The sequence below is a fragment of the Carassius carassius genome, chromosome 47 (genome assembly GCF_963082965.1).
Source record: "Carassius carassius chromosome 47, fCarCar2.1, whole genome shotgun sequence".
In the NCBI taxonomy this organism is placed as follows: domain Eukaryota; kingdom Metazoa; phylum Chordata; class Actinopteri; order Cypriniformes; family Cyprinidae; genus Carassius; species Carassius carassius.
This window is the reverse complement of record NC_081801.1, coordinates 8,319,301-8,347,210: the sequence shown is the minus strand read 5'-3', so window position 1 is coordinate 8,347,210 and position 27,910 is coordinate 8,319,301. Positions and strand designations below refer to the sequence as shown.

The window sequence follows — 27,910 nt, the reverse complement described above, 5'->3', positions numbered from 1 at the left end:
CCTAAGACTTGCCGTGCTGCATTACAGGAACAGACCAGCTTGTAACATGAAGACACGCATTTGAATTCAAATGGTTCATGAGTGTATTTTCTTAAAAGGTAGAAAAAAAAGATAGCATGAAACATTTTGGTTTTGCAGTGTAAAATTCATGTTTTGAATGCAACACCTAAACCTTTGTTGGTAAAATGTTCTACTCCTTTGTCTCGGATCTTAACCCCACAAACATTTACAGCTTTTATCCAACCCAACCCTCCCCAAAAACAAAAACACCTAAATTAAGTTAATGCAACTTCATTCAATTAAAAAAATACAGTGAAAACAAAGAAAGAACTTAAAACAGATTTGTTAGGGCCAAAGGAATCAGTGTTGTCTATCATTGTAGCTAAGTGTGTGTGTGTGTGTGGGGGGGGTGAGCAACCATAGAGAGTCTAATCCGACAGTCCTGAGGTAGCTGTACTCTGCCTAGAGCAGAAAAACTGGCTTTACTAATCAAAAGTGTCAGGTAATAGTGGAACCACAATGTATACCCATACAAATGGAAGTTATTACACACAGTAAAAGACACACGTACAAATCATGAGTGAAAAACCACACAAAATGCATGCAAAATACAGAACATGCAGCTTTCATCTAAGGATTTGACCGTTAAGCATTCAAACATTCAGTCCCACACTCTCTTTCTCATGCTGCTTTGAAACACCATGCTTGTCTATTGGCTCTGAGTGATGTTCACACCGAAGACACAAAGGTAAACATTAGTTAACAGTTCTGTCTTGTTCTCGCTCTCTTTTTTTTCTACCCTACCCACTCTGCTCTGTTAGCAAATTGAACAAATAATAACAAATGAACAATTGCATCAAATAGTGTTAAATGTCTATACATAAGCACTTTTTCCATTTAGCCATTTGAACATGATTTGGGGCAAAATCTAATTGGATTCATAACTGATACTAGTTTGAAATGAGACATGACACACATGATTAATTAAAATGCAATAACAAAAAGAAACCAACCAGAAGTCCAAAAAGATTATTAATGGCCACTAATACTTGAAGACTTCTGTTCTGTATGGTCTCCTCAATCCCCAACAGACAGTTAAAAAAAAGGTTATATTTCTAGATCATGGTTATTTTCGTGTTATTCCTGTCCTTCTCGTACACAATTTCTGTAGCGGAGGCACACTTTAAACGCACAGCCATACATACAGACACGCGTGCACACTAGCTTCACACATCTGTGCTCATTTAAGTCAAGACCAGAACATTTTGGCCAAGTTAGTGTCAGTGCTGTAGATCCACAACACCAAGGGGAGTGAGAGAGCCACGAAGGGCCAAGAAATGCCCTCTGTGCAAGTGCTGAGAGAACAGGCCATGCTCTTGGGACCGTCCAGGTCTTTGGGCTTGTCCAGGTAGTTTCTGGACACAAACTTGAGCACTTCGTCCAGCAAGATGACTGGCAGGGAAAACTTCAACACCATAAGCCACTGGGTCACATTCAGTGGGGTGATCTGGAAGATCATCTGTAGAGAAAATGCAGTGTAGAGTAACTAATAAATGGAAAATTTACTAAACGAAGAACAGTTTCATTGCAAAACAATATGAATATATTTTTCAATACAACTGTTAAAAAGATTAAAAATTGGAATTAAAAACACTGCAAAAAAAACCACCTGAATAAAAAGAACAAATACATAGAAACTGATCATCTTATTGATTAAAACTGATCTTACCGGCAGGGGTTCCACATAAAGGATAAGGAAGTGGAGGGACATTGAGAGGCAGATGGCTCCTAGCAGCCACACGTTCTCCCAGGGGGGCATGCGAAGCAGAGACTGGTTCTCGGAAACACTACAACAAGATTACATTGTGAAACTAAGAGACCGTTTGCATATTTATATTATCCAACACTTATGCCATTCACATCTGGTATTAAAATCCATTTCAGCTCCTATACAAGACGAGACCACCAGAACCAATCTGACTTGCATTGCAGCCTGCACAGACACTACTTGAAGAGAACTGAACTGAGCTGGATGATAACATCTCTTAATCAACGATGAACCAACTTCAACTGAAAAACTTAATATTTTGTGTCTAATTATGGTAAGTGGACTGCATTTATATAGCGCTTTCAACAGACCACATGGCCATCCAAAGCGCTTTACAATTTGCTTCACATTCACCCATTCACACACTCATTCACACACCGACTGTGGTGTCAGCCATTCAAGGCGCCATCCAGCTCGTCGGGAGCAGCTGGGGTTAGGTGTCTTGCTCATGGACACCTCGACACTTGGTCAGGTGGAGCCGGGGATTGAACCACCAACCTTCCGGTTTGTAGACAACCTACATGAACCACTGAGCCACTGCTGCCGACAAATAAGTAATTATTTACTTATGTGGCAAGTAGCCGTGTAATAAGTGGGATAATGTACATCCAGCCAGTTGCGATAACAACCAGCTGGATGAACATTATCCCTTACTTTACACTGTAAAGCTGCTTTGACAATCATTATTGTATAGAGCTAAAAAAAAAAAAAAAGAGGGGAAAAAAATAATTATATTCTTAAGTGGATATGGCTGAATACAAGTGCAAATGGGGTTTATTTTTTTTTATATATTTAATGTTTATACGACAGGGACAAACACATAGAACATTGCTTTAAAAGTAATGTGTGTCCTCTAAAAAACATTATTTATTTGAATCTTTTATTGTAACAAATGTTTGCCAATTTTGACCAAATTAAACTTTAACCAAACTGTCAAATATTATCCTTTATCCTTAAATTATTTGATACACATGTATCTGATAACAGATTACTTACTAATTATAACATTTAAAAAAAGCGTTTTCTGTAAAGCTGCTTTAAAATAATATAATTTGAAAAGCGCTATATAAATGAACAAAGTGTTTTATCAATATTGTTTATGGAAAAAATAAGTGAAAAAAAAAAAAACATTTAAAAAAAACTCCATTCAAAATCTGACCACATTGTTACAAAAGTTACTTCCATGTGTATACAGCTTTGTTTCACTCTGTGATCGGATAGATCTTAAAAGCAGATATAAATGGAGCATTATTTTTTATTTAATTTATTTCCTCTTTTGCAGTGCATTACTGATACTGACCTGTTGAGGGCGTTGCACATCTCAATGGTGACTAATACAGACAGAGCCATGGTCATAGGATAGGGAGACTCAAACACTTCACAGTTCAGCCCCTCAAACTCAGGGTTGTCTGGTGCACACTGAAGGAAGTGACTCTGTGGGGATAAAAAAACAATGATTTAGAAGCGAATGCAAACATTAGAATGCATTTGTTTGAGATCATAAAAAAATCTAAGGGGAGTTTCTAACCAAATGATAGATAGTGACTCTGGGTCCGTCTTCAGCAGCAATGAACCACCATGCAGCAGCTCCTACAGTAGCAGCACCCACATAACCTACAGGGTGACATGGAGAACAATGTGTTCATTCTCACTTTCTTTAACCAAAAAAAACACTAAAGTTAAAAGGTAAATAAAAAAATGAAAGCTAAATAAAAATAAATAAATAAATAAAGGTGGTGCACTCACAGCCAATGGCCAGGTATCTGAAGAAGAGCCATCCAGAGATGAGGGGTTCTCTGGCATTGCGAGGGGGTTTGCTCATGATGTCCAGGTCAGGTGGGTTGAAGCCCAGTGCGGTTGCAGGCAGACCGTCTGTCACCAGATTCACCCACAGAAGCTGAACTGGAATCAGAGCCTCGGGAAAACCCAGAGCCGCCGTCAAGAAAATACTGCCAGAGAGAACACGTATTTTGTGATTAGATAACAACTGGAAGAATCTTGAAAAGACCTTGGCAGCGATCCGAGTTTGCTCAAGGCATAAATTTCACTGTGTTGTCATTTATATAGTATCACTTTTAGAATGGAGACTAAATTGAGCCATTCTGGTGCATAGGATGAATCATAAACCTCGATTAAACATTTTAAAGAATAGAATCTAACAAACATTTTATATAATAACCACTCTGGTATGTAACAACCAGGGTCTTCTCATTGAAAACCCTGTTTAACACGCAAGAACAATAAATGCAGCCTTGAGGTGCAAAAGAAACTAATTTCAAAAACATTTATAAAAATCTTACCTCATGATATTTAACAATAGTGTAAATATCTCAGATTACGTCTACAAGTAAAATGGATTTAAAGACCAATTTTATATGAGAGTCAAGAGTTTAGTGTGGACGTGCCAATGAAATCACAGAACGCATTTCTGAAATGTTAGCAAAAGGTTAAGATCCTTACCAGACCACCTCGCCGACATTTGAGGAAATGAGGTAGCGGATGAATTGTTTCATGTTGTTGTAAATGGCTCGACCCTCTTCCACAGCGGCCACAATGGTGGAAAAGTTATCATCAGCAAGGACCATCTCAGAGGCAGTCTTAGCCACGGCTGTGCCTGACCCCATAGCAATGCCAATTTCAGACTTTTTCAGAGCAGGTGCATCATTCACACCATCTCCAGTCTGCGGGAATGAACACAGGGTGGCAGAGAATGAATCGAACAGCATCAACAAACTAGAAGAATATAGTAGTCATTTAATATAGAATTAAAATTTTATACAAATATACACTACAGTTGAAAAGTTTTTTTTTAATTCTTATACATTTTTATAGCAAGTAGACATTAAATTGATCAAGTCAAAGTAAATACATTTATAATGTTAAGTTATAAATTAATGATAAAAATAATTATAAATTATAATTTTAGAAGATTTTTATTATTTCAACTAAATATCACTTAACTTTCTATTGATTAAAGAAGTCTGAAAGAAAATATGACTGTTAGTAACACAACTGTTTTCAACATTGATAAGAATGTTTCTTGTGCACCAAATCAGCATATTAGAATGATTTCTGAAGGATCATGGGACACTGAAGACTGGAGTAATGATGCAGAAAATTCAGCTTTGCATCACAGGAATAAATTACATTTGAAAATATATTAAAATATAACATTTTGAACTGTAACATTTACTGTTTTTTTTTTTATCAAATAAATGCTTTGGAGAATGCAAAACATTTTTAAAAACATTCAAAAATCCTTAGTAGGCTACATATAAAAATCATTCCAGGAGTACATGTTATGATTTCACTGGATTCTAGTTTACCATGGCAGTGATCTCATCGTAGGACTGCAGATACTCCACAATCTTGGATTTGTGAGATGGCTCGACACGGGCAAAGCAACGGGCAGAGAGCACCGCCTCGCGCTGGGTCACAGCAGACAGATCATCAAACTCTCGACCAGTGTAGGCCATACTTGACACATCGTCATCGTCTCCAAAGATTCCAATGCGCCTGCAGATGGCGACGGCCGTGCCCTTGTTGTCGCCGGTAATCATGATGACTCGGATGCCTGCTTGACGACACAGTTTGATGGAAGCTGCCACCTCAGCTCTGGGTGGATCTAGCATGCCCACACATCCCACGAAGGTCAGGTCCGTCTAAAAGAAAAACAGACTATTAATAAATATTTATAATGAATTACTTCAAAATTAGCCTTGTTATGGCAATGCCCTTCTCACCTCATACTCAATGAATTTGTTTGAGTCCTCCAGTGCCATACTTTCTTTACTCAATGGGTTGTCGCGGGTGGCCAGAGCGAGACAGCGCAGTGTGTCACGTCCTGTGCCATACTCTCGGATCACAGACAAGATCTTCTCTTTCATGGCTGCTGTCAGTGAAACCTTATTCCCTCCTACACGAATGTGTGTGCATCTGTCAATCACTCCCTCTGGAGCACCCTGCACCCAGAAATATTGGAGTTTAAGGAAGCTGCAGGCACTTTGTTGTATCACATCACATTTCAAACATAAAGCAGTACTGCGTGGAACAGATAAATGAAACACTGGAGTGCTAAAGTCCTCCTTGAAAAGTGTGATGCTACCTTAACAAACATCTTGCCAATGGAGGAGTGAGCTTTGTTGGGAGTGCAATAGACTGACATGGACTTCCTGTCTCGAGAGAACTCCAGAGTGAATTCCTTCTTCATCAGCTGCTTGATGACCTGAGATCCAATAAATTAATCGGATATGAGAGCTGCTGTTACATTAAACACCAGACACCATAATGAATAAATGTTGGAAATAAATGTGGCCTTCCACAACCACATAACCCACTAGGGTTGCAACCAACTCAAATTCTGCGGTTGGAAATGTCTAACCTACCGAGTTGCAAGCGTTCGCCCTCTCAACTTTGGAAAGGCCCTTCAGTTGTGTGTCAAACACATTCATTTTCTCCACCAGGCATGTGAGGGCAGTCTCTGTGGCTTCACCCACCTTCTCGTACACACCTTTGGCCTGACATAGAAAGAAACTCTTTAGAAACATTTTCAAAACATGCAAGCACTCTATACTGCTATTAATATGATTAATTCCATTAAAACCAAATATTTAATTATATTATTAATTCAAAAAGATTCTATAAAATATTTTACAAAATTTATGTGAACCATACAATTCTAAAAACTAAATCAAGTGATCAGAAGATTACAACGCGCTGCATGAAAATAGACCTTTGAGATGTGTTAACAGCATTAATACATTAATAGTGACCACTGGTTGACAGAAAATGTAAATTAACAATAATGGCCAATTTCAGCTAAACTGGGATACTGCATTTACCAGAACATTTTAAAATTACAAACCTCATTGTAATCCAGAGACGAGTCATTGCACAGAGCACAGATAGTGGCCAGTTCAACCAGAGCATCATACTGGGAGCATTTTACTGGTTTACCCTCACTAAACCTGGAGCAAGAGAGAGGAAAGAAGATGATCAACAGAGGTGTCTCATGCAGTTTGAGATGTCATTGCGCACGTTGGCCGGCAAACTCACACTTGTCCATCAGGGGCATATGTGGAGCCAGTAATGGTGAACTCTTTGAGAGAGCAACTGCTTCCATTTGCCTGATCAACAATGAACATCTGCAACAACAACAAAAATATTAATCAAACAAATTGTACACCAGCAGGTGGCAGAACAATCCGCAACAGAACATGTCTGATGTTTGACAGCATTTCATGAAAACATCACTTCTCCATCTGACCTGGATATACAAGGATGTAAACACTTTATGACGCTCACTTAACCTAAGTTCAAAGGGGCTTTAAAACCCCTCCAAAATTCCTGAAACAATTAAATGAGCATTAAGGATATTTTAAGCATAGAAGACGATCAGAGCCCCCTGATTTGTCAAGAAAGAGAAGAGAATAAAAGAGATGAGAGCGAGTGGGATGATAAAGTGGAACAGCGTTCCTGCTGTAGTGCTAAAACCCAGTGGACACCAGTTGAAAAGATGGAGACAGACGCACACGTGTGTGGGGAAGAGAGAGTGAGACAGGCATTAATCTCGAAGGCGCTGGGCACTGCGAAAAAACAAGGCATGATTAGCAAATTAACTCAAACATGAACATTAACTGATATAAGCTATAGCAAGAAATTGAAAAACATGATAGAAAAATGAAACCAACTAGTTAACACTTCTTGTGAGGTGCTTGGTTGGCAAAACATGCTGATATGATGCTTAAATAAATGTTGTGTTTATCATGACTTTGGCATGTGGTTTTTAGCATGTTTCCATGCACTTAAAAAAAAAAAAAAAAAAAGTACATTTCCTTGATATTTACATGACCTATGCAATCATTTGAGGAAAGATCATTTCACTAGAAAAGAACAAGTCACTAATGAATCATTCAAACCATTTTGAAACCAGAACAGGTTTTAATGATTCACTGAAAGGAACAGATTCAAAGAACTGTTCACTAACAAATCAAACATTTCTGTGGCTTTTAACCACATTTTACATTCTACCAAGGCCGATATATCGGCCAATACTTTGCTTTATTAATTATTTTATTATTATTATTATTATTGGCATTGGCCAAAATCTTTCAGCTTGGCTGAACTAGAACTGTAATTCTGACAGTACTGAAATTGTGCACGGTTGCTTACTGCGTTTACTATTTATTTTTTTTATATTTATTTCTTTGAGAAAATACAATTTCCATCTAAAGTAAAAATGTATGTTGAAATTTCAATTCTTTTGTTTTTTGTAAAATAAACTAATTTATTTGCAGCATGTGTTATCTTTAAAATTAAATGTATGTTGTATATACCAGCCACCTCGCTCTCAACATTAATATAAAAAAAAAAAATCGGTCGACCAGTACATATGATCTCTTAGAAAAGTTATGGTACCTCAGTAAGATGCAAGAGTAGAAGTATCGTGTGTCTGCAGCGGAAACGGTACAGGACGACTTGCATGTTTAATACAAGTACAAGTTTAATACTTAGGGTTAACAAGATTACATTCCATTCTCTTGAAACGCTGCTAATTTTAGAAACACCCTTTCCCATATAGGCAAACGGGACATTTAGGGAAAAAATTATCTTGGTTTAGCCACATCCTGAGCATTTATAGAATAAATCAAGCATTATATTATTTGAAATCATCTCTATTTAAAATAAAAACAAGCCTGGTACTAACATCAACCTCTAAACAGGCAGAAAACGGATTGAAATCAGCATCCTCATACATTTGGCTTGCATGAGTGTACAGTACAGCCCACAGCGAAGGCGCTGCTGTGGATCACAAACAGATCTCACACACACAAGGTCAGTTATGCAACACTCCTGCAAGTAGCTGACTACCGCATACTAATCAGCTCTCACAGTAAAGGTTGTAAAGAAGAAAGAGAGAAGAACAGAAAGTTGGGAGGAGAAAGAAAGAAATAAACCATGTTGTCCTTTGAAATGAACCCTGTCAAACAGGAAAACAACATTAAAGGCAATCCATGGACAACCTGGGGTGGTCCAACACAAGGTCACGAGGAGCGTAAAGATAAGGATAAATTAATCATGCCAATATCAAAAAAGCAGTTGAACGGTTTTCCCACAACTTTTGTTTGAAGCCAGTGTAAGACTAATGCTAAATCATAAATGTTTCTTTTTTCTTTATTCAGCCAATTGTCTGCAGTAATATTGCTCTTGGTTCTTGGCTGAACCCCAGCCTGCAAATTTCTAAACAACAACAGACTCACTGTTGCCAAGCGTTGAAATTTGTAATAGCCAGGGGTTGTAAGTTATTTTTTCCTCTTTGATGAGCCCCGAATCTGCTCATCAAAGTTCACTTCCATTGGCTACAATATTCCCAGCATTCTCACCCTGCAAACGGACATCTGGTTGGTGGTCAGGGTGCCGGTCTTGTCTGAGCAGATGACGGAGGTGCACCCGAGGGTCTCCACTGAGGGCAGAGAGCGTACGATGGCGTTCTTCTTAGCCATGCGACGGGTACCCAGAGCAAGGCAGGTGGTGATGACGGCGGGCAGGCCTTCGGGGATGGCGGCCACAGCCAATGCGACAGCGATCTTGAAGTAGTACACAGCCCCACGGATCCACGAGCCACCGTGAACGGGATCGTTGAAGTGTCCGATGTTGATGATCCACACGGCGATGCAGATGAGTGAGATCACCTTAGACAGCTGCTGGCCGAACTCATCCAGTTTCTGCTGCAGCGGCGTGCGCTCCTGCTCCGTGGATGCCATCTCATCACGGATTTTGCCGATCTCTGTGTTCACACCCGTCGCGATCACTACACCCACTGCTTTGCCTGCAGCAATGTTGGTACCCTGTTAACATGAAGTCAAAGGTGAGTTTTCTAAAGCTATAAATTATAACCATATTCAATATAAGCAATCTAATATCTAATTTCTACTTAAAGTTTTCTAGAAACAAAAGTAGTCCTGAACCATGCAAATAAAAATGCACAATATATTAGTTTCTTAATTGGAATCAACCAATATTGGATATTTCACAGCTTGTTTGCTTTATATTTACATTTAGATTATCCCAAAAAACTTTTGAACACTACTCTACTTGAAGTTTTGAGGAGAAAAAAAAAATCTAACACTAAATATGAGCACAACTAATAATAAGTTCTGCATTATCAGGTACCACAAATAATAAGATGACAGCAGTCATCAGAGGCCTGACTTACAGAGAAGAGCATGTTCTTCTTGTCCTGGTTCACAGCTCGAGGGTCAGGGACAGGGTCTGTATGCTTGATTACTGACACAGATTCTCCTGTGAAGAAACAAATGACAAGTTGGTGAAATCAAAACTCTGATACTACTTGTCTGCCCTCTAAGCTTATAGTAATACATGTAGATCGATTCTTTAGTTCATCAGTCGGGAGCCCAAATTTAAGTCCTTGATGGGCATTTGCGTAATTGATTAAATGGTTCAGTACTGGTCAGGATGGCAAAGAATCCCCCCCCAAAAAATACACATAGATGGAGCAGCTAAAAAGACATGAAGACGAACAGACTTTTACCAATTAAGGCAGTGATGCTAGACCTGCCTCCTACAAGAGCACTTCCTTTCAGTCTTTCCCCACTAACTGAAGACTGCAGAGACTGAGCACAGCTGATCTCCCTTTAAAATAAGCACTGAATCTTCTCAAGAAAAAAAAAGGCTATATTTTTCCACCTCATATCAACTACAGAATTTACTTTATAAGGTAGCGTACTGTGGCAATGCTTCCTGCACTGCTGTTCAATAGAACAGAAATTTGATTTAACCACAGTTTTGTGATGAGATAAAAGGATACTGTAGAATTATACAAATATGAAAAATAGACTAAACATCTCTGCTGTCTTCCATGAACAGACCATTTTGAAGGCTGCAAAAAAATTAATTTATTTTATGCTACATGGAATGTTATTAAAAACAGAATTCCTAGATCGTGACATCACATCCTGTTGCTGATAAAACACTGCAGTGTCCGTAGTAATTTCACCCGTGTGAAATTTAAAAAGTCAACTTGAATTAGTAAAGCCATTGTTCTCACCTGTTAGAATGGACTGGTCCACCCTCAGAGTCGTTGACTTGATTGAAGTCAAGCGAATGTCAGCAGGAACTTTGTCACCCACTAAAGGGAAACAAAAACATGCTGTTAGACAGAGATAAATCCAGTGCTTGAAGCGAACAAGGCCAACCAAAATAACACGGTCATGCCGTTCCAAATTTATAAGAGCACATCAAACCGTAATAAGAGCCAAAACACTTTAGAAGAAAGGTAAAGTGCCACTACAAAGCAAAGGTGCTACTACACTTTCAAATGAAAAGCACAGTGTCAAGTCGAAACCATGAACCACCAAGAAAGCTTTACACCTAATGGCTTGGCAATTGACGATAATGGATTGTGCTTTCAAAGGATGAAATGAAGGCCAAAAATACATCACTCATCTAAAAAGAAAACATTACAAACCATGTTATCATGGGGTGTGGTTGGGTCAAGTTTTTTTTCCCCAGAAACCTTTTAAGGCGCACTTGCTAAGTTCTCAAGCAAGCTTTACCCAACAAAATATCACAAGAATTACTGCAATCCTTCATCTCATCCAGTCACATAGTAGGACAATCTCAGCATCTACAGATTTTGTTGTGAATCTGCAGATCACAATCGAGAAATATTTATTTGGCACACACACTAGAGAAAAGCCTCCAACAACGTTTTTCTGGACAGGACCTACACTGAAGAGGTTAATGAACAGCGTCAAAAGCTTTGAAACATTCTTGTTTTACTTGGGACAAAAATAGACTCCACTTCACTCTTTCCACAAACAGAGGGGGGTTTAGTAATTGCTACTAGGAAAAGAGCAAATGTAAATACCTTAATCTTTTCCAAACAAATCTCTTAATGAGTAAGGTGACTGATACTTGAGCTGGCTAAGATACTTGACGTTTATTAGTAATTTGAGATGGCGTCTGTTTGAAGCTGCTGCTTGACATGTAAATCGAGTTTATTAAAGGGCAGGCAATGACGAAGCATCTTTTCACAAGATGTTCTAGGTGAAAAGAATGTTAAATAATATGGTCCTGGAAGCTTTGCCTTATCTGGACTAAGGTTTCACCAACATGCAAGTGACGGGTGGCATGATGGGTGGTATCAGACCAACAACTAACAGGTCCAAAAATGGAAAAGATATTTTGATATGAACTATGGTGCATGGTCAAGCTAACACTCAATGTAAAACGATTTAGTTTGAGATGAAACTATTAGTCCATAGAATGTAGAGGGCTTTAAAATACTTACAAACTATATATATAGTTGACATATACAGCACATTTTGTGCAATAGATTAGATCCATTGCCACTGAACATGCTTTAATAGATTTATTAACCACACACTTAGACAGTGAAGTGCACTCAGTGCTGCTCTAAGAGAATTCCGGATTTCAAAAATAACATTTCTATGATCCCATTTATAAAAATACACATTTAAAATGCCCCTAAACTAAACCAAAGAATGTGGAACATAATCCCGATATATACCTCAAGTTAGAAAAAGGTCATGTAACAAGGTAACCTACTTAAGTTAGACAAGGAGAGAAAGTCTTACAATAATAGATCGTAGAAAATCTTTTTTGGACTGTTTAATATTATTTTAGTGACACTAGTTAATTGCAATGAGTTAGAAAGTAAAAAAAAATAAAATATTGCACAAGCCTCGGGCATTTTAATTAAAAGAACGCTCAAAAACATTGTCAAAGGCCTGCTATACTATAAAGCTTAGAGTTTTATCATTGATCCCTAGATGATTTAATCTAACGGTGCTCAGAGAGACAAATACCAACCCAAAACACACACACACACACACAAAAAAGGTCACTAATCACTGAATCAAAACAACCAAGTTAAAAAGCTAAATGACTTCCTGAGAAACAGCATATGCTCATTTAAGTCGTGATAATGGTTGCAGCATGTGGTTTTAACTCCACGTGTGGTTTTAACTACAAAAAATTTTGTGCCAAAGATATTCTTTGGATGATCAAGACATAAGAAAAGAAAGAGCCTGTACTGTGAAATACTTAAGCGAGCATACAACCCTAGTTGACATTAGCTCATATTTTTTGAGAAAACATAAGGGACATCTTTCCCACTAACAAACATGTTAGTAAGTAAAGTTTAGGAGGGTCTAATCCCTTCTTCAAAGGGAGCATCAACAGTTCCTTGCATTGTCCCTGATTGCCTTTGGTTGGTTTGCACAAAGAACACTCCTTCCCAAGCAGTCTGAATTTGCTGGAGCTCCCATGGGAGCTTTTCTCGAGGGAACTGACAGTGAGAGGCTGTAAGTGCAGCGACGACCCGAGCACGTAAACACACAGGGCCGGATATGCTCCCTGTCATACAGACAACTTGTCCTCCAAAAGCCTGTTCCCACTGCTGCCAATGGGACTGAACCGATGCCTGCAGAGGACAGCAAGAGAGGACAAAGAGCAGAACACCTCCCCTTTAAACAAGAAAAAATGAGAGCGGCCATCTGGCTCACTGATTATTTATCTCGTCAAATCATGTCGACTTTTAACTGCACATCCTGTCTCCGTCCTTCATTCACGCTCTCACTTGCTTTCTACCGGGACAGGGTGGTTGTTTAGGCTAAAGGTCTTCATTTAGGTCGTGATGCAGAGTTTAATGCACAATGAAATGCCCCACCTGAGCGATTGCAGAGTAACCTTGATTTAGTACTTCTAAGAATGATTCCCATGAGTCAGAGCCATAACCATAGCAAAGGAAACTATCTTGGTTTATTAGCACCGAGGGCACAGTAAATTTAGAAGCTGGAAGACTTGGAGGAAAAAGTGTCACTGGGAGGAAGACAACATTAATTTGTGGACAGGAAGTCATACGATGCATTTAAAACCAAAAAAGCTAGTTTACATTGGCTGCTTGTCACCTTCTTTCAGACGTGACTGACATTCACACTGCAGCGGTTAGCAAGTGTCAGAAGCAGTCAGCTAATATTTCTATAACTTTCTATTGGCCCTTTTTAAAGGTCAACTGCTCAAGTGGCTTGCATTAGCACATTGTGCTGTACCATATTACTTTGGGGACAACAGGGACTTGTCTACACTTGTCCCCACCCCCCAGAATCCTCCTGCGACAAGTCTCTAATGTCTTACTACACTGATGTCCCTCAAGGTGAGGCCTCGATTAAGAGAATAGTGACTGAATCAAAAAGAAAAAGTCATGTGACTGATTCAGTGGTTGAGATAATCAAATTTGAATGTGCAGTAAAAGAAAACTATATTTCATACATTTTTAGCTCTGACACGGAGCACTTTTAATGTTTCAATTTTGTTTAATTTTATGTTTCAAGACAGTGGACCAAATTTGAGATGTAACAGAACAGAATTAGTGACAGAAACTTTCTTACTTTCTTCCATACTAATACTGTGTGCGCTTATAAAATGCTTTATAATAATTAAACATGCAAGGATGAATCATTCATAGTAAGATCAATAAGATAATAGATAAGATAAATGTCAATAGTTTACAAGTCTAGAATGGTTACGCAATGAGGTGTTTACACTGCAAAAATCTCTTTATTTCCCCATTTAAATTCCCCAAATTCTTGAAATAAGATACATTTTTTAAGAGGATTACATAAGATAAGGATTGTTTCATAGATTGTAGCTTTCACACATGTATTTCTGTCTTACAGTACTGGTAGATTTTGTCAACTTAAGTAAAAAAAAAAAAAAAAAACACATTCAAGAGAGGGCAGCCAGATCTGCGTAACAAGCAAAACTAACCCATTGCCCTATCAAAAGTAGCCCAAAACTAGCCAAATGACCAATTAAAGTAGCCACAAAAAAATTAAATAACTACATATTTTACAGTCACTGTTACACATTAGACTCAATGTTAATTGTATTATCAGCATAAAGTAGTAATCATAAACTGTCTAGTTTCCAAAACCTTATTTTACAGTTTTAAGAATTTTTTTCATTGGGAATCAAATATAAGATATAGAACTCATTAACAAGTGTTTCGCACCACCAACTTCTGGAACTCCCTAGGCAGACATGTTCTCAAAAAGAATGCATAATGGATGATGACTTTAAAACTTTCGAAATCCATTCAGTTCAGCATTAGCAGCAAAGCTCTGAAACAAAGACCTTTCACTGCATTTTGGAAGAGGAGCTACACACAACTAAATGGTCAATATCGCTGCTGGTCTGCAGATGACAGGATATGCCTCCAATAGATCAGATGTTTGGAATTTGATGCCATTATGCTGCCTTATTTTACATGCTATCAGCCTGCAGATGTACAAAAGACGCCAATAATGACATGGAGATGTGGGAGGCTGCCATCTCCAGCACAGGCTTTCCAGGTAATTATTCCATGAGAGCAAAGTGAAACAAGCAGCTACATGGACTAGAGTTTATGACTCACCTTCTTAAGAGCCGAGGTAGGATATAAATATACAGCAATCTACTGCTACATCTTCACCGATTTAGCAAGATGATGCAGATTTCAACAGGATAACGGAGCGATGGGGCAGGGCTTTAGTGCTGCTATGCTAGGAGTTAGATGTTCTCAGATTGCTGGAGGATTATGTATAACTTATGTCTCTAGCACAAACAATGTGAGAAGAGTTACATGTTGATGTTTAATACTTAAAAGTTAGGAGCATATTCATATGCAAAAATACTAAGTATGAGTGACAGTATAAAGATAACTCAGCATGTAGCAACTCAGTGTGTTTATATAGTTACACTACTATTCAAAAATTTAATTAGTATGATAAATTTGATCAAAAACACAGCAACGATAATATGACCTTACAACAATTCTTATTTTAATATATTTTAAAACAATTTATTACTTATTACTTATTAATAAAAAATATTTTTATTTCCCTGCGTCATGCAGCGTTTGCGTCACATTCCAAACCCCGCAGCTTTGATTAACAATACGTCACGGAGACCTCACGAGGGAACAGGAGATCAATGCTTTTCAAACATCACTGCACCATCTGCTGAAGGACAGTTCAGCGACATCTGAGCAGAGGCTGGATGATGAACGTGGATGCTGAAGATTTATGCAAAATCCGCTGTGAGCTCTGGTGTCGCTCGACGGCGAGGCTACACAGCTACTGCCTCAATACAGACACTTTACATTCCACTCACGAGACTCCCTTTCCCCCTGCAGTCACCTCCCTCTTTGTTTCCTTCACTCCCTTCATCACAGTCTATCCGCTATACCGTTTGCCAATATGAACGAAAGGTTAACCCAAATCCATTTACCCAGCTATATCCTCCCATTATAAAGTTTGAGAATCAGACCCCTCCATGACCTCCTTCTCTCCTTCACCAGGCGAAAAAGGAATGCAGTTCTCGCTCTCTCTCTCTTTCTCCACCTCTGACTGCAGCAGCGAACAAAACTGTGCTGTAGAGTGACGCAGGACATCAGCATCTAAACCCCCAGTAACACAGGAAAAGACTATTCCACCCTTCTCAAAATGCCTTAGATTTAAGCTCTGTAAGAAAAGAAAAAATAAAATAATTTTTTGCAAAAGGGGCTCCAGACTGCTACTAAACTGATTGCAAATGACTGCTTTTTTTGTTAAAATGCTACAAAAAAACAACCTAAAATCTAGTCAACATTGGCTACAGTCAAGAAACCCTCATGTGGCAGCACACAAAGATTCTTTAAATATAATCATGTTTGAGTATGCTTTTTTGCATGCAACTATGAACACAGCATGAGCCATGGTGTCCGATTCATGAAAATGTGACTCATGAACTGATTCTTTTTAATCAAGCCTGTCAAAAATGTTGAGAATTAACCCTTGAAATTGCTTGGGAGTTAGTGGTTTAAATTAGACTTGCTCAGTGAATCATTCAGAGCTTTTACTCCATTTGCAACTCGGCCATTTCTTAGTTGTCCAATTCAAAATCAACCAGGAACCACTACTTTAAAACATTCTTATACAGATTAAACAGTTAACTTAAAAGGAAAAATAAAGATGAACATTCATGATACAGTTTTTATTTTATTTTATTATTGGTTATTTAACCCATATTAATATATATTAAGTATACAAAGTCCAAGTGTAAGGTTGAATCAACAGTAAGGGAAACTTTCTTTGCGAGCCAAATTACTTTTTTTTTTTCCACCCAAAGTTTTTTTTTGGTCTGGAGCCCTGTTCAAGCTTCTGGAAAAGCATAAAAAAAAAAATCATCACTTAGATTTAACCTTAGCAACTCTGCCACCCACACAGAAGTATAGTGGAGGGTTTAATTTTTCATGACCAATCCATTTAGGCACCCCTCACAGGTTATGTAACAGGTACACTCACCTGGTTGCACTACCGCAGGGTATTAATCAGTGACGTCGAGCACATCGAGACCTCCAGTCCCCATCCTGCTGATGGGGGCTCTGCTGTATCATGTAGCTCAGCTCTCAGCACTGCCTGTTTCACCTTATTGTGACTAAGCAGCTATTTAACTCCACCTGAAGCTTTTGAGCTAACACCTCATCAATTTTGTCATCAATTAAGAGAGACATGCAAAATATGCAAAGCGATGGTGCACAAAGACTGGAGTTAAGAACCACTGATATAGAGATTCACTATGTTACAAAATATTTTAAATAAATCCTGTTGTATTAAAATTGCCATTCAAAGAATCCCAAAAAATACATTATGGTTTAACAATTTACAAGAAACGTTTCCTAAGCAGCAAATCAACATATTAGAATGATTTCTAAAGGATCATGTGACGTTAAAGACTGGAGTAATGACTGCTGATAAATTCAGCTTTACCATCACAGGAGTAAATTATATTTTAAAATATTATATAAATTATGATTTTTTTTTTATTACTATAATTTTTACTGTGTTTTTGATCAAATAAACGAAAGGCTTGGTGAGAATAAGTCTAATATATACCACCTCAACTTCCTGTTTTATTAAAAAATTAGTTGGTTATACAGAAAACTGTGAAACTCAAAATACCTCATGAGTCACAAAGACAAAAAGCAAAGGAAACACAAAAACACAACATAAGCATTTCTTGCTTTCTCAAGCACTACAAAGTGAAGTTAATTTCAGAAAAATTAATGGGTGGCAATTAGATGAAAATGAACATCACAAAGTAATTAGTTAATTCAATCTTTACTACAAAACCCATGAAACACAATCTCTCCCGAGGCCACCGTGTGATCACACACAAAGGTTCAGAGAGAGTGACTTTGTAAGCCTAAACCACTGGGAAAGCAGCCTGTTCACACAGCAGCCGTACCATATGGATGATAACACTGGCTGCTTTACACCTGTTGCTGATTAGATCCTGCTGCTAAGAATTCACTGTCACCAGGCTGAATTTTACATTGAGAATAGTCACTTAAAATTCTTACCGGCAACTTCCACAATGTCCCCGGGTACGATGTCCCTGGCTTTGATCCTCTGTACAGTCTTCCTGTCCTGGCGATAGACCTTGCCCATCTCAGGTTCGTACTCCTTTAGGGCCTCAATGGCATTTTCTGCATTTCTTTCCTGCAAAAAGAACATGAATGGAAATTAGACATTTTTAGATTTCTGGGACATTCTAGCAGGCACAAAAAAGCATAAGAACTTATTCATAAGAGGGGTTTTCAAACTAGGATCCAGGGGCTGGGGTTCAACAGAAACATTCAGAGAAAATAATTATATATTACCGTAATACATTTATTCAGCACAGACACATCAAATGAATCAAAAGTGACTGACATAAAAAGTTACAAAAGACTTCCATTTCAAATGAATGCTGTCCTTTAGAACCAAAGAATCCTGAAAAGAAATGTATCACAGTTTCCACAAAAAATAAGGAGCCACTGTTTTCAACATGGATAAGAAGAAATGTTTCTTCAACATCAAATAAACATTTGAATGGTTTCTGATGGATCATTTGACACTTTAAAATGAATAAAAGAAATTTTTAAAAATTAAAACGTTTTCTCACACTGATGGGGTTCCTTTAACAACCATCGTATTTGAAGGTCTTTGAAACCCTCTGGTCAATTTTTTTTTTTATATTTATTGGACATAAATATGCTATACATTTATTATAGCCTAGGCTATAAATCTGTGCACTTTATTCCACAAGACTACATTATTAATAATAGCTAAAACTACATTTGTCAAACTATTTCATTTTCATGTAGAACAGCTGTTCAAAATACAAATCTGCAAAGCTCAGATCAGTGGCAACTAGAAATGGTAAAACAATCCATGGCTCACCACACTATAAGAATTTGAGTCTTGGATGACTGAGGCACCAGCTTATCCGACTGAAAGAAAACAAAACTCCCATTGAAGCTGACCTCTAGTGCTTATTCTTAAGTAAAACTTTGCATTTAAAGTGACCTTTTATGCATTCAACACGATTAATCCCCAGGGACACAATTATTAATAGCGGTAGCCTGGTTGGCAGAGCATTTGGCAGTGAACTTCCTGTGGTTTCTCTTGTATGATGGGAACACAAAGTCTAACAAACAAAGCTGGCGTGCCTAAGGGCAAAAAAAAACTAAAAGGGGGATAACCAAGACATTTAAGGCAATAAGCTATAAATACACTTACCACAAAAAAAGCATCTCAGCATCGCTTCTCAATAGATGACTAATAAGCAAGGTTTTTTATATATATAAAAAAATATATACTTTGTAGTAATGTACATCACACTAAAAATCATTCTAACCACAGTGATGTGCATCAGTAATAATATTCAGATCTAGCTAGACAGAGATGACTTCAGTGCACCACGTTAATGAGAAATAAAGCAGAGAGGGCGGAAAGGCAGATAGAGTCACACGATCTGGCTCCTGAGGCCTCGCGATACTCATTTCACAGTTAATCTGAGCAGAACTGAAATGAGGAAGGCCAATCTAACTTTGTAAGAACACTTTTGATTCATACGTCAAAGAAGCAGAGCGCACTGCCTTAAAAAACACACTGGTTTCAGGCAGGGAGTCTATCCAACAGAACGGCGCTACCAAATATTTAGATTTAGGTTAAAACAATCGCCAAAAGTCATTAAATTCAGTGAAATAATTCATTAAATGAATTTCATTCATATATCGAGTACTCTGTCAATGTGGCAAGGAAACAAACTACTACAGAAGAATGCCTTTTCTGCAGATGTTTAATTCGCCTGTAAATCTACCAGAGCAGGTGCATGGACTGAAGATTGCCCTGGGCTAGCAACTGCTGCTCTCCTCTCTGAATGAAAAAGTGGCCATATAGACCAGAGGATAAGTCCTCTTGCCTCTCACATCACACCCGCCATTAGAGAAGCAATCCACCAAAGAACTATAAGGTGAACACTTAGGCCACCCGTGAGGAAAAACTGCACAAAGACCTCAGGAAACAGCTACCAGACATGTACTATAAGGCTCTAAAAAAAAATCTTTCAGTTTATTTACACTAATATAATTTGTAAAACTCCAGCCCAAGCCATTCAGCACTGTGTCGCTGCTGTGCCCTTTGAGGAGACCATTTGAAAAAGTAGAAGACTGAGGATTCTCGCGGCAGTCTGGGTAATGAATGATGACTAAAATAAAATGATAGAGAGAAATCTGGGACATGTGCTGAGAGGTGCTGGAGAAAATAGGGTCTTGGCTCTGCGCTGGATTCCACAGGGACAACAGGACGATCTTTAGAAAAGGGCAGGGGAAAGAAAACGGCCACATGTTTTCATTTTCATAAAAGGCTTAACTACACTGTTCAAGAAAATCTACATTCACAATAGTAAAGCATCTAAAACAAAATTGAAAGCCTGAGAACAAGTGAGCTCTACCTGCGGAAAACAACTGTGGGGAAACAGCTGGTCTGGAGGACAGTAAAGCTTTAAATCCCATTATATAGACTAAAATAACAAATACTAACCAATTATGCTTTCACAAAGCTGGGTTTATTTGATCAAAAATACAGTAAAAATAGTAATATCATGAAAAAACGTTATAATTTAAAACACCAGTTTTCCATTTTAATGTATTTTTAAATTAATTTCATTTTTATGACGACAAAGCTGAACATATGGTGCTCAAGAAACAATTGTCAGTGTTGAAAATGGAAAAAGTGATTTCAGGATTCTGATGACTAGAACATTCAAAAGAACTGTATTTATTTGAAACCGAGATCTTTTGTAACAATATAAATGCCTTTACTGTCACTTCTGATCATTTTTAACACCTCTAACAAAAAAGAAAACTTACTGACCAAACCTGAATGGTAGTCTATGATAATTTCTCACACAACAAAGTGCTCAAAAGTACTGGCGGAGCACGTCAATATGGATTTAGTGATTTTTTATTTATATATATATATATATAAAATATATATTTAAATATATATATATATATATATATAGGACATTACTTGTCCAATCTGTCCTCAGCAAACTCAAAATATTTTAAGTGAAACTATAAGCACAAAATTTTAATATCAAATATCAACACTGAAACACTCCTTCGACCTGTACAAACAAGTAACCATAGCAGAATAATTGTATTTCCAGTGTTCAAGCGGTTCAGAAAAAAATATAAAATAAGGGAGTTTAAGAAAAAGTGGTCCAAACTTACCTGCCAGACACCTACAATGGCATTGGCTATTAAAATTAGCAATATTACAAAAGGCTCCACAAACGCTGTAATGGTCTCCTCTCCCTCTTCAAACCAGGCCAGTACCTATAAAAGAACATAAAAATAAGCACTGTTTAAATCAGGATTTCATTTACATTTTCACTTCATTCATTCCAATGGGGAAGCTTGCCAAATACCCACACATTACCAAATGAATGAAAACATAAAGGAGTCTTCCAGGGAAGAGGAAGTCACCATATAACCTTTTTAGTGTGTCATGTTTTCACTTTTTTTGTACCTCAAGCAGTTCTCTCTATAACTTGAGACTTGGCAGGACTTGTGGTTTTATGCCTGGTGTCAAAAAACAGACTGATGTCAGCAACTTCTCAAGCATGACTATGTTAAATGCAAACCACTTCTAGGCAGCATAACCGAGACAGAGCACTTAACAAGCCAGCCATGTAAATTTACAGGCATGCTGACATTGTCCAGACAAGGCCCAGTGAGCACTTTATGTAATCCAATTAAGATAGACCAGCTTTCATCAATCTACACTCTATGGGCTTGACCATACCTGGGCCACACAAGAGGTCTCACTGATTAGTTTGAGAATGTAACAAAAAATGAATGCAAAAAATAAATGCAGCATTGCTGAGTGCAAAACTTTTTTCAAAAACTTAAAAGGATCATATGATGTTGTTAAAAGAACATTGTGTTTTTGGTGAAAATAAATGTTTATATGGTTTAAGGTTCAAAAAACACATTTTCCACAATGTACATTGCTTCTTTCTGAAATGCGTCGATTCTTACAAAGCACATCGTTCTGAAAAGCGAGGTGTGCTCTGATTGGCCAGCTATCCAATGCATTGTGTTTGGCCAAATACCTCAAGCGTGTGACAAATATTACACCCCTTACTATATAATCTGATTCCGTGTTCCGGTGTTCTAACAAATAATGCAGGTTATGCTACCAACACTATTTATTCTACTGTGAGTGTAGGTTTAGGGTTTGTGTAGGTCAGCGGTTCTCTATTCCAGTCCTCGCGCACCCCTGCTCTGCACATTTTGTAAGCTTCTCTTCCATTTCGAAGCAAACGTATATGTTCCATTCAAAGTGCATCGAAGTGTGCAAGACGTGAATTTAAATTTAATTTTTTTACAGGGGTATATGATGTCACACTCATCCGTGTGTGAAGACGTTGCTCAGTGCAAATCCGTGAATGAATGTTCCAAAGTGAGGTAAATTTTAACAGAATTCCCCTGTTCAGAGACTAGGGAGCAATGAACACTATGTAGGAACTATGTCAATGGAAACACGGTTCATGCACAGAGCTCACTGTTGACGAGCTGATTATCTGAATCAGGTGTGTTAGAGAGATATGCAGAGCTGGGGGGCACGAGGACACTGCCAGCTACATTGACAATAATGGCTGTATGTTAAGTTATTTTCAGAGGATAGTAAATCTATACTGCTTGTAAACTCCAGTTGCTGTAGTTAGTCCTGATGACATGTGGTGTACTGACTGAATAACACCCTTCCCTTAGTGAGGGCAAGTATAACATGTTTGGACCTGTTTAGACCCGTGTATAGCCAGGTGTGGTTGGGGCCTAAGAGAGTTCTCAAACAATACACAGGACCGATTTTGGAAGAACAACTTTCCCATTGCCAGTAACATTTGTGTAATGTCACAACACTGGATGCCAGATGCGAAGATGAGAAACAAACAGCCAGTAACAAAAGCAAAAGGATTTAAGAGATGCCATTCCCATCCTCAACCCCCACCTCCTCATATATCGGTCATATGAACAAGCATGCTATAATAACAATAATCTTCAATGCTGATACAAAAAAACACAGATTTTTCTGCACACCCACGGATCCAAACACAGGAAGTGGATGACAGTCGGTTTAACACAGTAAGCTAACCTCCGGGCCAGAGTATTTTACACCATGTTCTCAGTGAGAGCACTCTAAGCCCTCTTGGACTTGCACCATGCTTTCCATTCCAGCGGTGAAACATTATCCAGAACAGACGAGTGTTAAAGACTCCAGACAACATAAATGAACCACCGTACATCACCACCTTGTAGCCTAACGACAGCATTTTGTAACATGATCAAAATCTCACCCTGAGCATTTATGAAACTCCCAGATACCTTTCAGCATGGTACGTATTCTCATCTCAAGCTGAGATTAAAATTTAGCACAAAAACTCTTAATGAACCAAATAGAAATAATAAAAACTGAACAAAACTGCCGTTCTACAAAACCATAATGTGATGTGTGTGTGTGTGTGTGTGTGTGTATTACAAAACAACACTACAATTGGCTGATAATGCTTGTTGATTTGCACATCACCATTATTTATATGCTATATTACTTAAGTTTCAATCTTCATAAATGCTTGACCAAGCACCGCTTGAAGACCGAGTGGAAAACCCTGAGTGGAACTGGAGCCGAGTAATTACAGAACACTATGAGCAAACTAACTCCACTCCACTAACATGCACTTCCAGATTGTTTTTTAGATTTCACGTTGCTTGGTGACAGCCAAAGTTCGATGCTTTGGCTTATTTTCTTCCATTGTTGGAGAACAAACAAATAAACTAACAAGCTTAATTGCTCTTCTGGTTAGATGTTTACTATAACATACTTGTACTCTGTACAATGACAACCTTGAATCCAATCTAATCTACCCTCATTTAAAGGGTTAGCTCACCAAAAAAAGGAAAATTCTGTCATTAATTACTCACCTTCGTGTCGTTCCAAACCTGTAAGACAAATTAAGATATTTTTGCTGCATTCCGACAGCTCTCTGACCCTCCCGTAGACAGTAAGGGTCCTTGCATGATCAATGTCCAGAAACGTAGCAAGGAGATTGGGAAAATAATAGATGTGACATCAGGGGTTCAACCATAATATTATGAAGCTACGAGAATACTTTGTGCACAAAGGAAAAAAAAAAAAGACTACAATTCAACAATTCGTCTCCTCAACTACTTTTCTACGTTATTTGCACTTTGATGAATGAAAACAACGTTTCCACATGGGGCAACTGACACAGAACAGCATGCACCGTTTGCGTTCAGTGGATACTCTCTAAAATGGTACTAGGGTAACACAGAGGAGACAAATTGTTGATTTTTTTTTTTTGGCACACAAAAAGTATTCTCGCAAATTTGTAATATTACGGTTGAACACCTGATGTCACATGGATTTATTTTATGTCCTTGCTACTTTTCTGGACGTTGATCATTTAAAGACCCTTGCTGTCTATGAGAGGGTCAGATTCCTTCCAAAATATCTTAATTTGTGTTCCGAAGATGAACGGAGGTCTTATGGGTTTGGAACAACATGAAGGTGAATCATTAATGACAGAATTTTCATTTTTGGGTGAACTATCCCTTTAACCTTATAAAGATTGAGCTGGGGAAATGATTATATGGAAAGCTAAATAAGCACGGTTTATATTATTATTATTATTAATAATACTGTTTTGAGGTACTTACAAAAGATATGCAAGCTGCCAAGAGAAGAATCCTCACTAAAAGATCCTCAAATTGCTCCACCACCAACTCCCACAGTGATTTTCCTGAAGACAAAATCATGTGAATATGGTGATAATAAAGAGCATGGTGTGAAGTGCATAAAAGGCGGCGTTAAAAAAACATAAAAGATTACCCTCTTCCGCAGGCAATTCTGTGGGTCAGCCAAAGATTCACAGCATGGGGAGATAAAAAAAAACATTAGATCCTGAAAGTTCAGGTACAGTAAAATCATCTGCATCATTTAGGTTTAACAGCATAAGACCATTTAGATTTTAACTTCACTGGGGGGGGGGGGGGTGATCTAATCAAATACAAGAGTAACAAAACAGGTTGTTTACATCCACAACACTAATTTCTGGCCAAATATGTAAGAATACTCGCTGGTGGCGAGCAGCAGTGACGTCACGCGCCTTCATTTCGGACACATGCCGGCTGATGAAACGAATACCGCCGCATGTGCGCCTGCTCTTTCACGGGCCTAACAATGCTCTTGCACTATATGAACATTGCGAAATCATCTAAACCTCTCTGCTTTCTATTGCACTGCCAATCCCAGTTCACTCTGTTAGCATTAGCCGGGCCATGCTCACTCACTCACCGTTCGGTCCCCATTTCTCCCGTTGACGCTTCACTTGCTCCAGGCCGAGCCCTGTGCTCTCGTTCACGGCGAAATGGCTGTAAACTTCCTCCACGGTTTTCGTATGTGCGTTCTCCATCGTGAACGGACGGACACGCTGATTATGAACGGACTCGCAACCCCCCACAAACACGCTTCTTCAAAGCCTTCAGTCCTGACTACCAAGACCTTCGGACCCACGAAAAACTTGATCCAAAAACCACCGCAGTGACTTAAGATAAACAGTATACGGTAAAAGCCAATGTTAACTTTTTAATTCTGGCGTTTAATGAGAAGAAAAGTTAAAAACCCGGACTAATTCAACCAAAAATTACACAACGCGCATCGCAAACTCGCTGCTTGTTCTTGATCTTTTAAGTTATTTCGATACCTGCCGGGAGTTCTAGTGTCTTTATAATGTGCTAAATAACCAAACGAAGCACTTAAATAGTCTTTCGGGTCTATCCTCGGCTTGTTCCTGTAAACTGCAGCACAGTGCCGGTGTTCGCAGCTCTAGCACCAATCGCGTGTCTCCGCTGTGCCGCTCTCCTGATCCGCATGCACTGCTCTCGCTGTCCGCATGTGGAATGCGTTCATTGGCTGCGCGGTCTCCGGAAATCCCGTTCCTTTGACTTTTCTTCGTCACGTCAGTGTGGATCAGCTGACCCTCTTGGCCGCCGTCACTCCAGATCCAACGAAGAAGGGTGTAGTGTAGCAAACAAATGTCCCTGATGTGCATAATGTTATGATGATAGAGAGGGGAGTTTTGATTAATGCAACAGACTCGAATCTTTTAAACATGTTAACCAAAAAGATTCCTTCACCGACACATTCACAGAGTGACGCCGGTAGGTGGCGACAGTGAAAGCTGAATGCTGCCCGTTTGCTAAAATCCGCATATAATAATAGTATATCAGTTAATGAAAAAAATAACATTGATATACTATTATAGCTTTTATTAATAGTTCGAAATAGTTTTCAGTTATATATCTTTTATTTTAATTTGAAAGCTTTAGTAGCTAATTTTGTCATTGTTATTAGTTGTTGCTTTTTAATGTTAATATTTTTTATTTATTATTTTATTACATCAATAAAACTAATTGAAAATGAGAAATGTTGTAAAAAATGTATAATTTATATGAATATATATTTTCTATTACTATTTTACTACTAATGTAAATACTTTACTTCTAATGTTTTTATTAAAAACATTACTATTTTTAATGTTTTTGAAAGAAGTTTCTTCTGCTCATCAAGCCTGCATTTATTTGATCAAAAATACAGAAAAAATGTAATATTGTGATATATTATTACAATTTAAAATAATTGTTTTTAAATGTATTATACTTTAAATTATCATTTATTTCTGTGATGCAAAGCTGAATTTTTAGGATCATTATCACATGATCCTTTAGAAATCATTCTAATATGATGATTCATTATCAAAGTTGGAAACAGTTCTGCTGCTTAATATTTTTTCAGAACATGTGATACTTTTTTAGGATACTTTGATGAATAAAAAGTAAAAAAAAAAAAAAGCTATGTTTTTAACAATATACTGGTCAGTAATTTGGGGTCAGTAATTTTTTTCTTTTTATTTTTTTTAAATAAAATCAATACTTTTATTCAGCAAGGATGTGTTAAATTGATAAAAAGTGATAGGAAAGAAAATATATTATTAGAATATATATTATTAGAATTTTTTATTTTTATTTTGAATAAATGCAGTTCTTTTTAACCTTTTATTCATCAAATATATTAGACAGCAGAACTGTTTCCAGCACTCATAATAAATCAGAATATTAGAATGATTTCTAAATGATCATGTGATAGACTGGATGTTACATGTGACAATGAAGGCTGGAGTAATGATGCTGAAAATTCAGCTTTGCATCACAGGAATAAATTATTTTTTTAAAGTGTATTCAAATAGAAAACTATTATTTTAAGTTGTAATAATATTTCACAATATTACAGTTTTTTCTGTATTTTTGATCAAATAAATGCAGGCTTGATGAGCAGATGAAACTTCTTTCAAAAACATTAAAAATAGTAATGTTTCCAAACTTTTGGTCTGTACTGTATATATATATATATATATATATATATATGCAGTTTACAACATATCTCATATTCAGGTTTGTCTTGTGTTTGGTTCAAATGTCGGTGTTTAAATTTAAAAAAACTGACAAGCTTTTTTTCCTCAGGCTGGTTAAACCCACTGATTTAAAAATAATAGTAATAATTTATCTTAGATACGTCTGACTGGTTAGACATATAATAATGCAGC

The 27,910-nt window shown here is 37.7% G+C and overlaps 1 protein-coding gene across 1 annotated transcript; it reads right to left on the bottom strand.

Moving 5' to 3' along the window:
* Positions 1–395: 395 nt before the first annotated feature.
* On the bottom strand, positions 396–26,241 carry LOC132130762 (sarcoplasmic/endoplasmic reticulum calcium ATPase 2). Its single transcript, XM_059542560.1, has 20 exons — positions 25,603–26,241; positions 25,138–25,155; positions 24,966–25,048; positions 21,456–21,560; positions 18,255–18,393; positions 10,896–10,976; positions 10,044–10,129; positions 9,211–9,675; positions 6,884–6,972; positions 6,693–6,795; positions 6,214–6,345; positions 5,934–6,053; positions 5,572–5,790; positions 5,155–5,490; positions 4,289–4,509; positions 3,575–3,777; positions 3,357–3,442; positions 3,129–3,262; positions 1,730–1,847; positions 396–1,519 (listed from the first exon to the last, which is right to left on the bottom strand). The coding sequence occupies exons 1-20, from the start codon at positions 25,718–25,720 to the stop codon at positions 1,250–1,252; spliced, it is 3,126 nt and encodes a 1,041-aa protein (XP_059398543.1). The 5' UTR covers positions 25,721–26,241; the 3' UTR covers positions 396–1,249.
* Between the last annotated feature and the right edge of the window lie 1,669 nt (positions 26,242–27,910).